Below are 13868 nucleotides of genomic sequence, written 5' to 3'. Positions count from 1 at the left end.
TGACTCCTATCGATTATTTATTCCTGTCGAGGCTGAAATTAGTCAAGTTCAAGTATATCTGACAAATCTTCAAACTCGATTTTTTCTAAAAGGGAGGATCACGTGAAAAAGTCTTGTTGCATATTTTCCATTTGTTCTTTCGCATAAAATCGTCTCCTTGCCGATTGTACCACCGATTGTCACTTGAGATAGCCTGTTCTTACAAAGTAAAATTCGTTGTTAGAATTATTTTACCAAGTTCGTAGCACTTTGCCTGTATTGTCAGATTTTTAAATGCCTATGATGATTGTGAAAATTAAAATCGCAATTGTTCTACTTGTTCATAATTTTTTAATTAAAGTATATCTCATTAAAAGTAAACAGGTATCCGGATACCTTCGAATAGCAATCGTCCAGAATGATATTAATTTTATGCCGGGTATTTTGAAAATTAATGAAAGATTAAAATGAAATTAAATGAGAGAATCAAAACTGATTTTTATGACGTGGGTAGTCAGTTGAAAGAAGTCAGAATGCCATGGAAATTCTGTTAGCAGCGCTAAAATTACGTGAGATCTGAAACGTCTGCCACATTATGACGGAAACACACGACGAAGTTTCCTATTGGACACGATATAATCAATGTGCCATTAGCGGCATAAACCAGATTGAGTTGGTAATGGCGCACGGATCAAACGCGTTTGAATTAAATGGCTAATTGTGCCAGCTCATAGGGGAAGTTCTGTAATTTCCAATGATTCTCGAATTTTGCAAATTTGCGAGAGATCTCAATAGATCTTGGCGAGACGTCTACTACTTGTGCTTTAGTAAAATCATAATTAATTGGGAAAATAAAAATCCTGTTCAAGAAGAAGCGGTAAAGGAATTAAAGGATGCTTTTGCAAATCAGAATAAAACTAATAACGAAGGATAAAAAGAAGTTGCGTTTCGGATTTTGTTCGTTAGTTATCGACGCTTAAAATTCAAGTAGAATATGTCCTCGTTGTCAGATGAAATTTTAATCTGTATAAAATTAAAAAACGATCATATTGGACTAATTAATTAGTCCAACTAATTAAATAACGATAATTGGACTAAGTTGCGTTTGGTATTTTGTTCGTTAGTTATTGACGCTTAAAAGTGAAATAGAATATGTCCTCGTTGCCAGATGAAATTTTAATCTATATAAAATTTAAAAAACTATCATATTGGACTAATATAAATAATTTTCAACAGTCCAGTTTTTAACCTGCCATCGAACTTAATTATAATCTGTATTTTAATATATAATTGTAATTTAATCTGTAAATTGAGAAACGATTCTTTTATATTTGTTTAATATAAGCAGCTTCTAACAGTGAGTGTCGATCTTCTAATACCTCTAATTGTTAACTTACGTATATCGTATTTCTTCATTGAACGAAACTGCATTTTTGCCCCTTTCGAGTGGCTTAATTATTCCACATTTAGACGATATACTTAACATAACGTTTCATCTGGACAATGCAACGTTACAATGATATGGAAACAATTGCATTGTTACATTTAAATTGAATTGTGTGTACATACATATGACGCCTAGATAATAGAAGATTCTAGAATAATAGAATATCACTGGATGTTCGTATAGTGGCAGTATTCAGATAACGGAAGTTCGGATAAAAGAGATTCTACGGTATCAGAAAATTTTCTTTTATTATTTTTCACTTCTCTGAAAGAGCCGTCTCCTGAGAGGTATAACGACTTTGCAAGGAAATTGAAATTTTCAAATATAAATCTGCTGGGAAACAGTTTGAATGAAATTTCAAGTACCTAAAATTTCATCAAATAGTTTTATGCAGAATGCAACAAAAATTAACTTTTCGTTTATTTTCTTGTTGTCAAGAAATATATAGTCTAACCTGTAACACAGTTGTATTTAACGTTATGCAAGTAACGTGATTATCAAAAATGAACCAAACAGATTGCTACAACCTAAATAAATAAATAATAAAAAAGCAGAAATAGATGGAAATGGAATTCCACTGGAAGTGCAAACATGTTTATTCAGTTTGTATAACAATTATAAAATATATATTTCAACTTACCAGGTATTATTTTACTTATATCAAAATTTATTATTATCGCGATAATGCAATAACTTCTACATTATTGAATATCTATACATGGAAATGGAATTCTATTGGAAAGGCAAATACATATTTATGCATGTTCATTAAACCTCTCTGAAAATATGCAATAATAGTGTTAGTATAATACGATGTACATATATATTTCAATAATTTCAGTAAATATTATATTCATATTATTAGACAGGTTTAATGAGCGCATACATTTGCATTTCAAATCGGGTTTCATTACCATGTACACATAATACACATACATGGTTTAGTTATACACACTTAATCGATCTAAGGTACTGGGAAACTGCACTTTGAAACATTTGCGTTTAAAACATTTATAAACAATGCTTATTTATTTTAGCCTAAAGACATTCCTATAGTAATTTGCATGTTTATTTCATTAGTTCTTCCTAAGCTTACTAATCTCTGTTATTTCATTTTGTTAGCAACAATCACTGTAAGCCGTTCTCCTCAGATAAGATATTCTATCTTCCACTTTGAAACTGAAAAAATTGGTTTTATCATTCTCTTTGAGCCATGCTTGTTCTCCTTTATTCAGGTTAAAACTTTCGTTTACTATTCTGTAGCAGCTTGTACAATATTATTTTACTTGCAAGATAAAAAGCACGGGCAATTTTAAATATTACAACATATCTTGAAAAATGAAAAAATATTAAGTAAGCAACAACAATTTATCAAATGAGGTCAGTATAGTACCAAGACAAGGTAATACTAATTATTGTTAAATTTTGTGTAGTTTCAATGGTATTCGACTCACGTCAAGCACATATTTGTAAATAGACCAATGTTTTGCGTCAACACGGAACAGTTTATGCTTACTAAAGGCTTACTAGACAGGTTATCTTGTTCACTGATATCACGGCCTTTCCCTGCACAACGTTAATCAATCTCTCAACAAAATTTATAGCTTGGCTACACTACAAACGAAGGTCCAGGTTGCATCAGGTCGTTCCGTGGTCCTCTAATTCTGTACGTCTTTTCCAACACTATCTTCTACTACTGCTACGGGTTTCATTTAGTTTGGTTCTTTTGAATTTCGCAAATTAAGTCGTCTTTCGTCTCCGTTAGCCTTATTTTTATTTTATTCTATGCTTATTTTTAACACCCTTTTCGGTCTTCAACCTTCTAATTAACGTAGCGTAAATTTATTTATATTTCATAATATTGCGACAATTCCATTTTTCCTCTTTGCGTTATTTCCCCTTATGGTAGCATTAGGGTTACAACCCTTTTATTTTCTAAAATTTCCTATTTTAGAACATTTTTATAACATTTCACTGTACGAGTGTAACATTTTATAGATCATTCGCTATTCATGATACATTTACGTGTGAACTGTTGGCAGGCCAAAGTGTTTGACCCTATTTTTTGAAATGTTTGAAATTTTTTGAATTTCAGTGTCAAAGCATTTTGAACGATGCTTATCTTATACCATCTCATCAATTTTCTCTACTTTTTGTTTTGCGCTTTACGCAACGTAATATCTACGATTACGTAATTATTTACGTTTGCAAGTAACAATTCGTTGCTCTAACCATGTAAACGCTTTTGTGAACTCTACAGAGTGTTTCAGTAAATTTCCCAATGATAATCGAGCTTCATTACGGTATTGATCAAATTTCAAAAAAATCTCTCTTCTATAATACGTTCATAAAACTTTTCTATACTAACTGGGTATACGAATATTTCGTGGGTCTCTGTTCATCAAATATCTCGAAGAACTGATTTACGCATCTCGTTCGAAAATCGATTTGCTGCTATTATGAGAAAGCGGATATGAAATTAATTAACGAATCCTCAACACGATGTTCCCGATGCTTCAGCGAGAGGATTGTGTGTCGACTTAATTAAATTTATTCCTGTAATCCCCTCTAACGATCATACAATAAAGTATGTTCTTAGTCAAAGTAGCTCGTAATTATCTCTTTTTATTTATTTCCAAGTTCTCGCGTCATATAGGACACGATGAATTTTCGTATCACAACTGATCTCGATCATTTTTAGAAAATACGTATATCTTCCTTTGCGTAGAAAATCACAAAATATACGTTGGAAAAATAGAAATAAAAATTAAGTAGATAGAGTACTGAACCTAATGTTGTGCAAGGAGACGAAAATACTGCAAAATATTGCTTAAAGGGAAGATTAACTTTTTATCTTCGTACTTTCATAGTAAGATAATTCGCGCTTTTCTTTTTCTTTTATTTACAAAAATTTTCAAATTGGTATTTCAGCTACCTGTGTCTGTTAGGATAAATGCCATTTATTTTACATCTATTCGCAGCTGCTGTTCGCGCTATATTGCCAGCCAAACTCGATTTCTAAACTAGCTTCTGTCCAAAGAACTACCGGTACATTTTGATGTTGTTCGCGGTCAGTACCGCTGCTACGTAGCAATTTGAAACGCACATGTGCAACACGCAATCGTAAAACTATTAGCGTGTTTGCAAAAGAATTATTATATCCTCGCCTCTACCAAGGCTGAGCTTTTTCTAAAAGAAACCTCTAATGTTTATTAGCAAATTTGGACATGGTAACTTTTTAACAACCAGAGTAATTTCTATTTAGTCTGGCATTTTAGTCGTAGTTTAAAACGTCTTGTAATCAAACTGTTATTAGAAAATATTTTTATTGCACATTTTATTATGCATATTCTCACGTATATATATTATACATAAATAATAATTCCTCTGGGGCGTAAATACATTGTAGATGCAAATATTTGTAACATGTCGAATATGAGGACTGTGAAATAATATATATGTTGTACTACGTAATCGTTGATAGTAGTAAGACAACAGTACTAATGAGTATTGCATTGTATAATAGTTACGTTAAAACATTAATATCAACATTAACATAGTATAACATTATGAATTAAATATTACAATTATAAAAATTTATAATAATTAGGTACAGTTTGAATATTCATCGTTAAGTTCTTCAAATATTAAACAAATTCTGGTTCAGGTATCTCAGCTCAGGTATTCGAGCTGTAGACACAATAGCTGTAAATTGCACATATATATGTCGGATTCATGTTATGAGTAAGGTTAGGAGCTACAAGCCCTTCACAAATCTTCATTTGGATTAGACGTTGTTATTATGCAATAGAGAAGATATTTACTAGTACAAATATGATTATTAGTACAAGTGTGGATATTGCAGAATTGCCAGGTAACCGCGCTGATTACACACTAATGACAATGGTCTTAGGTTGGATAACGAATCCGCGGTCAACGGGATAACCAAATGCGCTTTCTTCCAAAGTCCAAGTTGTACTCCACTTGCTTGTCTACGATACAAGTATTACTGAACTAACTCTTTGTTAGAACGTGAAATATCCACCGAGCGTAAAGACTCTAAGTAACTCGCTAATACGACCTCACGAGAGGATGACTTTCCGTCACGATGATGCTGCAGAGGAAAACTATGATGGGGGTGTCTAAGGACACGAGATCATCGGGTTTGTGGAGAGATTCCTTCGTTCGGAAAGTGAGGGAAATTGACGTTGCTGTTAATTGGTCAATTTCCATGTTGGTGGTTAGAGAAGGATGCTAGCCGCCCTTGAGGGAAAGCTGCTAGCGGAAAGCATCGTTCGTGAGAAAAATAGATCCCCTATCTTCCCGTAGTTGGGACAAAGACTGTTTGCCTGTTTGAAGGACTTTAGTTAACTAAATCTTAAGATTTATAACGGGTCCTCGGGCTAGCTGAACATGTACTGTGGAGATGCTTCGACATCTGGTATTCATCTTGCCCGAAGAATAGAGTCTCTGTGTGGCGAACCACGGGACAGAAACCGTTGGAATGTTTCTTTTAAGGAGAGCTATAGAATTACTCCATCCCTATGTTAGGTAAAAATGTTCATCCCGTGACCGCGGCTACGTTCGGCGACTGGTTGTCGCCTCGAGTTCAAGCTCATTATCACAAATCTCGAACAATTATAATCGAGTTAAATTATAGAGGCTAAAATATTGGGGGTTTTCCGAAGAATTCCAAAGGGAAGGTCCCGGTGTCCTTTCATCTCCGACATATATATTATTACTACATATTATTATATGCATATTATTATATATATAATCAAATTGTTCTTAATGTAAAATTATTACGAAAATATAAAAATTTAGTAGATAGCGTAAAGGAATATAAATATTATGGTAGATGTAGCTTCAATTTCGAAGAAACACCACATGAACGTTAATACATGTTCAGATAAGTGCCGTGCGGATATAATCGTTTGGTTTCACTCACAATCCTCTGTATAGAACGGACACTATCGGACACAAAGGCTGTTACGCCGCCTAAAACATCTGGACGCCAGCCCGCGCGACCGGACAACAACCGACCTGCGTAACGTCACTTCGACCCTCAATAAACCTAAGGGCCCACCATAACTTTCACTTTCCTGTATTGTTTCGCCATGTGTCGTCAATCCGTTTGTCCTGAAGAATGTCTTAAGCCTAAAAGTATGTTCGACGCACATCTGGTTTTTTAGAGAGGTCCTTGGGTTTATTAGTCGCACTTAAAACACGGAGAAAGCGGGTATGCACCCATGAGGAAAATCTGAATAGCGCTGTAATAAAACAAGCTAGATTTTTCTCACGCACACAGTCATCTATCCACCACGATGGTAGGAGACTCCCTACTCATCCCTTCGAGCAGTAATGCAGGTCATGACCAATCGACACCTCGGTTCGTTACCCTCACTTTTCCTAACGAAATTGGGAACAACGAATCCGCGTTCTTTAGGCACAGGGGCACACCCACACCGAACTTTTCTTCCGTATGAAAAAAGGAGCGACAGTCAGTCTAAAAACTAACGCCTAACGCGGCAGTCTACACATAGCGCGAGATTCGCATACTTCCCGCAAATCTTTGTCGGTTCTCGTGCGACAAGTTGTTAGCTATTTTTTTCGGCATCAGTGTAGTCTAAGTGTTGGACATATATAATTTATAACTCTGTGAATCCCAGGGTTATACAAACTCAATCACCCCTTATTATCTCAACGGAAATCAGGGGATCGATCAATTCGTGGTGTCGATTGTTATAATCGTAACGGGGATTTACGACCCCCGTTGACGTCTCTCCCTGCGATTACGTCTCCCCGCGATTGGTCGAATTTACATGGTCCTTCGAGCCGGATTTCGTGTCGCCAAAAAGTGCACTGACCAGTGACTATACAGTGTCGCGTGAAATCCAAGTTCCAACCACTTAGGCAGCTGATCAAGGGAACCGCCATCGGAGAGAAGCACCTCCGTCGCTCAGCATCTACACGAACCCACGCCGCATCGTAACGATCATCAACCGAATCCCAGATCAACGTCCATTTGATCAAGGTAAGATCGTTCATATCATTAAAATAAAATATGGCCCAGGCTGAATCAATCAGCACGTTACGGCGTAGACGAGGCGCCCTAGCCCGTGGACTAGCAGCCATAAGACGCGAACTCGATGAATACGAAGCGTCCGGGAAGGCAAACAGACTCGTCCTAATATCTTGCCGCAGCTCGTTCGATGAACTTTGGAAGAGGATACTCGAGGTTCAATACGAGTTAGATGTGTTAGATGAGGGGGAAGATGCGCGTGTAGATTCGTTATCGCAAGAGCATCGGGAGCTTGACGTGCGGTTCCTAGGGCTCTTTGAGCAAATCTCAGCAACAACCCCGTCGACTACACACATAGGTGAGACACGCCGGAAACCAGAGCCAACCACCGTTCCAGAGGTCCGCGTGCCCCAATTCGACGGCGCCCTCGAGAACTGGACCTATTTCTACGACACGTTCTCATCCATAGTGGACCGTAACGAAAGTTTGACGAATGTCCAAAAGTTCCAGCATCTACGCTCATCTATAACTGGACGGGCCGCACAGAGTATCCAGTCATTAGAGCTCACAGAGGCCAACTATTCCATCGCGCTTGACACACTGAAGGACAAGTTCAATTGCCCCCTCCACATCTGCATGCGCCATTGGAATTTGATGCGCAACTATCCGGAAATCAAAAAGGAAACTCCAGAAGCCTTAGAGGATTTGTTGGAAACCCTCAGCGTAAATCTAAAAGCGCTCGAACACCTAAAACAGCCCGTCACATCGAACATGGCGATGATCGAATTGATCGCGTCGAAATTGCCCTCGTCCAGCCTGCGTAAATGGCAACGCACACTGCCCCGCCAACAGGTGCCATCCTATCAGCATCTGATAGACTTTCTCAAAACACGGGCGAACGGGACTCAATTCCTCTCTAAAGAAAAGGAATCAAAAGGGTCAGCCCACAAACACCACCGTCAGTGGACCACCATACCGCATGGGCGAACCCTTGCTACAACCATCAGAACGGTGGTGTGTCCGACCTGCAACGGGCCTCACGAGATCAGACACTGCAAAGTCTTCAAGGCCAAATCAGCGACCAAACGTTTTCAGATCGTGAAGAAGGCATCGTTATGTATAAATTGCCTAGGCAGAGGACATTCGCTGACACAGTGTACATCGGGTTCGTGTCGTATCTGCGGTCACCTACATCATACTTATCTACACCGCGAACAAACCCAGGTAGACTCACGGCCGTCGAGCGGTCGATCTTCGAGCGGTCGATCGTCGAGCGGGCGATCGGCAAGCGGTTGGTCGCCGAGCAGTCGGTCGTCGGACAGTCGCTCATCGAGCGGTCGGTCGTCGGGCAGTCGCGCACCGAGCGGTCGGTCGTCGGGCAGTCGTTCGTCACACAAGCGAGCCCCCACCGGACAATCACCATCTGGATCTTCGAAGTCGCGGTCGTCCCACAAGTCGAGGCGAACATCCGACACTTCACGGAGACGGACATCTTCGTCTCCAAGAGGGACGAAAGAGCATGCCTCGTACGAGTCACACTCAGCCCGGATCCAGAACACCACCCCAACCTCCTCGTCCAAGTCCCAACCGGGGCACAACTGACTGTCTGAGACTACGACAGCAAGGGGGATCGGACTAGCAAACACCTCTCCCCATACCCCTCTGCATCATGATCTGTTGGCCACAGCACAGATCAAGGTTTTGAACAAACAGGGACAACCAATCCGAGCCCGAGCCTTACTCGACACTGGGTCGAGCATGAACTTCATGACGGACAAGCTCGCGAATTCCCTCGGTATAAAACAAGGGAGATGTGCGATCCAGATCGGAGCCCTTGACAATTTGAGCACCACGGCAAAACGATACACCACGGCCACAATCACGTCGACGGACGGCAAGTATAAGAAAACTTTGAGATTTCTTATTATCCCCGCCATATCGACCTTCATACCAAGCGAGCCCATCGACCCCTCGAGTCTGGGATTACCCAGAAATATTCAACTAGCCGATCCACAATTCCATTGCCCAGCCCCGATCGATGTCTTACTTAGCACCGGATCAACATTTGCGGCGCTGTGCATCGGGCAGGTCAACCTGACGCAACCAGACGAACCTGAACTACGTCTACAAAAAACACGGTTCGGCTGGGTAATCGGGGGGAGTCCAGCATCCCAAACCGCGATAAATACGTTCCACGCAACCACAACGGCTCTGCAAGAGGACCTCGCACGGTTTTGGGAGATCGACGAGGGACCGGCCACTACGCATCGTTCGGAATCTGAACGACTATGTGAAGAACATTTCCGAAACCATGTCCGGCGAACCAAGGAAGGCAGATACATCGTTGCCCTACCATTCAACGAAAAGCTTTCCTCACTAGGGTCATCGAAGGCCGCTGCAATGAGCAGGCTCGCCTCTCTTCATCGCCGATTCCAACGCGACAAACAATATGAAACCGCGTACAGTGCTGTGATCCAAGAATATTTAGACTTGGGTCATATGACGAAGATCAACACGGATCACGCCACCGACCACGGATATTATTTACCACATCACGGCGTGATCAAGGAATCGAGCGACACCACCAAGCTCCGAGTTGTGTTCGACGGCTCAGCTTCAAGTACCACGGGAGTGTCTCTAAACGACGCCCTTCATACGGGCCCGAAATTACAGGAAGACCTGAGACACATCCTATTGAGATTCCGGTCATTTCAATATGTCCTTACCGGCGACATCGAAAAAATGTACCGTCAATTCATCCTACGTCCAGAAGATCGTCCTTATCAAAAGATTCTGTGGCGTGCCGACAACGGAGAGATCGAAACCTACCGACTCAACACCGTAACGTTCGGTCTATCCGCAGCCCCGTATCTGGCCATCCGGTGTCTCAAACAGCTGGCAGAAGACGAGGGACCGCGATTTCCGAGAGCAGCGCAAATCCTACGGCGAGACTTCTATGTCGACGATGCGTTGACCGGAGCCGATACGAAGGACGAAGCCTTATCAGTCAGGAATGATCTCACGAACTTACTTAAGCTAGCCGGTCTAAATATCCGCAAATGGGCATCAAACGATCGGGATCTGCTACGAGGGCTACCTGAGGAAGACACCAACCAGAAATTGCATCTCGGTGAGTCATCTACGTTAAAAACACTCGGCGTCTTTTGGAATTCAGCCGACGATGCCATACTATATTCAGTCAAGACGAACAGTGACACCTCCCGAGTCACAAAACGAGCAATCAGCTCCGTCATCGCACAAATCTATGATCCATTAGGATTGCTCTCGCCGGTAATCGTTCGAGCAAAAATGATTATGCAAAAGGTCTGGACATTGAAGGTAGATTGGGACGAATCCCTTCCGACAGACGTACACACCGAATGGATCAAATACCACACCCAATTGCCGTTGTTAAATGCGGCAAGGTTCCCTCGGAAGACCATCATAGAATCCGCAACTAAAATTGAGCTACACGGATTCTGTGACGCTAGCGAAAGGGCATATGGGGCGTGCGTCTACGTGCGGACGACGGACCGAAAGAACAATATTTGGAGTCGACTCCTCACGGCGCGGTCGAAGGTAGCGCCGCTCAAATCGCTCTCCATACCACGTCTCGAATTAAGCGGGGCACTTCTTCTGACATCCTTGATTTCGTCAATACGACAGGCCCTGACGACCAAGATCTCGAGGATAGTATACTGGACTGACTCCACCATCGTGCTCCATTGGATCAGGTCTTCGCCGCACACCTTGAAGACATTTGTGGCGAATCGAGTCGCTGAGATACAAACCAAGACCAATATCTCCGACTGGCGTCATGTGCCTACCGACGATAATCCAGCGGATCTCATTTCCCGAGGCCAGACGCCCAAGGAATTCCTACGTCCGTCCATTTGGAAAAACGGGCCAAGGTGGCTCCTGCAAGGCGAAAACTATTGGCCGGTCTGGAATCCGACACCGGTAGTCGACCTCCCGGAGCAGAAGAAGACGATCTGTCTGAAGACGACTATTAACGATAACACACTCCTCCATCGTTATTCGTCTTGGCCAAGACTAATAAGAATCGTCGCCCGGTGTCTTAGATGGAGACATAAGCAACACCGATCTGCCCATCTCACCACAGACGAACTGACTGCAGCGCACAACCGACTCATAAAAATCGTCCAATCCAGTCATTTCGCGCCTGAAATTCGGATCCTCCAGAAAAATCGAAGCGAGGACGTTGGAGGGAAACTACAGCCATTAAACCCCTTCCTCGACGAAGATGGGCTACTCCGGGTAGGAGGACGACTAGCCAACTCCGCCATACCCTTCAGCCAAAAACACCCGATCATCCTACCAAAGTCCCCGGTGACAGAGCTAATTATAGAACAAGAGCACCGGAACAATCATCACACGGGGACACAAGCTACACTATACGCGGTGAGACTGCGCTATTGGCCAATCGACGGCCGTAGCCAGGTATGGCGCACTCTCAGAAGGTGCGTCCGCTGCTGCAGAGCCAACCCTCCACCAGTGGAATACGTGATGGGTGATTTGCCAGAGGCGCGTATTACCGAATCGCGGCCGTTCACGAACGTCGGAATCGACTACTGCGGCCCATTCTACATCAAGGAGAGGAGGGACCGCAACCGACGTAAAATCAAGACGTACGCCGCCATATTCGTCTGTCTGGCGACAAAGGCGGTCCACATAGAGTTAGTCAGCGACCTAACCACCGACGCCTTCTTGGCCGCGCTGCGCCGTTTCATCTCGCGGCGAGGATACTGCGCAACGATCCTCACCGACAACGGCACCAATTTCGTTGGGGCTAACCGGGAGCTGCAAGAACTCCGGACCCTATTGCAGTCCGACGACCACCAGGATAGGGTACAGAATTTTCTCGCCGACCGACAAATACAATGGCGTTTTAACCCTCCGAATTCACCACATTTTGGCGGCCTATGGGAAGCCGCGGTCAAAGCGTTCAAACGCCATCTCATCCGCGTGGTCGGCACGGAGCTCCTGACCTTTGAGCACCTCAACACCCTCGTGATAGAAATTGAGGCCATTCTCAATTCACGCCCACTGACTCCCATCTCATCCGATCCGAAAGATCCTCCTGTCCTCACTCCCGGACATTTCCTGATCGGTGACACACTAACCAGTCTACGGGAGCGTGATTTCAGGACAGTTCCATCAGGCCGGCTATCCAGTTGGCAGCGCATTCACCAGATTAAGCAGCACTTCTGGAGCAGATGGTATCGAGAATACCTAAATGAGCTAACCCGCCGCAACAGATGGGACAAGGGCAAACACAACATTCGTGAAGGCACCGTAGTAATCCTCAGGGAGGATAACGTGCCCTCTATGCAGTGGCCTTTGGGCCGCGTAATCAAGGTCCATCCAGGAGCTGACGGCATCATCCGGACCGCTACCGTGCAGACGGCAACAAGCATCCTGGACCGCGGTGTCAAAAGACTGGTCCCCTTACCCATCCACCCAGATCCAGACGAGGCCGAACGTCCACACGGAACGAAGGAGGTCACCAACGACACACCTGACTCCACAGCCAGAATTTGATCGGTGCCCTCTCAACGGGGGGAGGATGTTACGCCGCCTAAAACATCTGGACGCCAGCCCGCGCGACCGGACAACAACCGACCTGCGTAACGTCACTTCGACCCTCAATAAACCTAAGGGCCCACCATAACTTTCACTTTCCTGTATTGTTTCGCCATGTGTCGTCAATCCGTTTGTCCTGAAGAATGTCTTAAGCCTAAAAGTATGTTCGACGCACATCTGGTTTTTTAGAGAGGTCCTTGGGTTTATTAGTCGCACTTAAAACACGGAGAAAGCGGGTATGCACCCATGAGGAAAATCTGAATAGCGCTGTAATAAAACAAGCTAGATTTTTCTCACGCACACAGTCATCTATCCACCACGATGGTAGGAGACTCCCTACTCATCCCTTCGAGCAGTCATGCAGGTCATGACCAATCGACACCTCGGTTCGTTACCCTCACTTTTCCTAACGAAATTGGGAACAACGAATCCGCGTTCTTTAGGCACAGGGGCACACCCACACCGAACTTTTCTTCCGTATGAAAAAGGGAGCGACAGTCAGTCTAAAAACTAACGCCTAACGCGGCAGTCTACACATAGCGCGAGATTCGCATACTTCCCGCAAATCTTGTCGGTTCTCGTGCGACAAGTTGTTAGCTATTTTTTTTTGGCATCAGTGTAGTCTAAGTGTTGGACATATATAATTTATAACTCTGTGAATCACAGGGTTATACAACCTCAATCACCCCTATTATCTCAACGGAAATCAGGGGATCGATCAATTCGTGGTGTCGATTGTTATAATCGTAACGGGGATTTACGACCCCCGTTGACGTCTCTCCCTGCGATTACGTCTCCCCGCGATTGGTCGAAATT

At 43.0% G+C, this 13868-nt stretch overlaps 1 protein-coding gene across 1 annotated transcript; it reads left to right on the top strand.

The window, feature by feature from the left end:
* The first annotated feature begins 7490 nt into the window (after positions 1–7490).
* On the top strand, positions 7491–13010 carry LOC117215353. The gene is made up of 2 exons (XM_033461717.1): positions 7491–8613; positions 9136–13010. Exons 1-2 carry the CDS (start codon positions 7491–7493, stop codon positions 13008–13010), a joined length of 4998 nt encoding a protein of 1665 aa, XP_033317608.1.
* The last annotated feature ends 858 nt before the right edge of the window (positions 13011–13868 follow it).

The sequence above is a fragment of the Bombus bifarius genome, unplaced genomic scaffold (assembly GCF_011952205.1).
Source record: "Bombus bifarius isolate JDL3187 unplaced genomic scaffold, Bbif_JDL3187 scf7180000009537, whole genome shotgun sequence".
NCBI classification, from domain to species: domain Eukaryota; kingdom Metazoa; phylum Arthropoda; class Insecta; order Hymenoptera; family Apidae; genus Bombus; species Bombus bifarius.
This window is presented reverse-complemented; position numbering and strand designations above follow the sequence as displayed.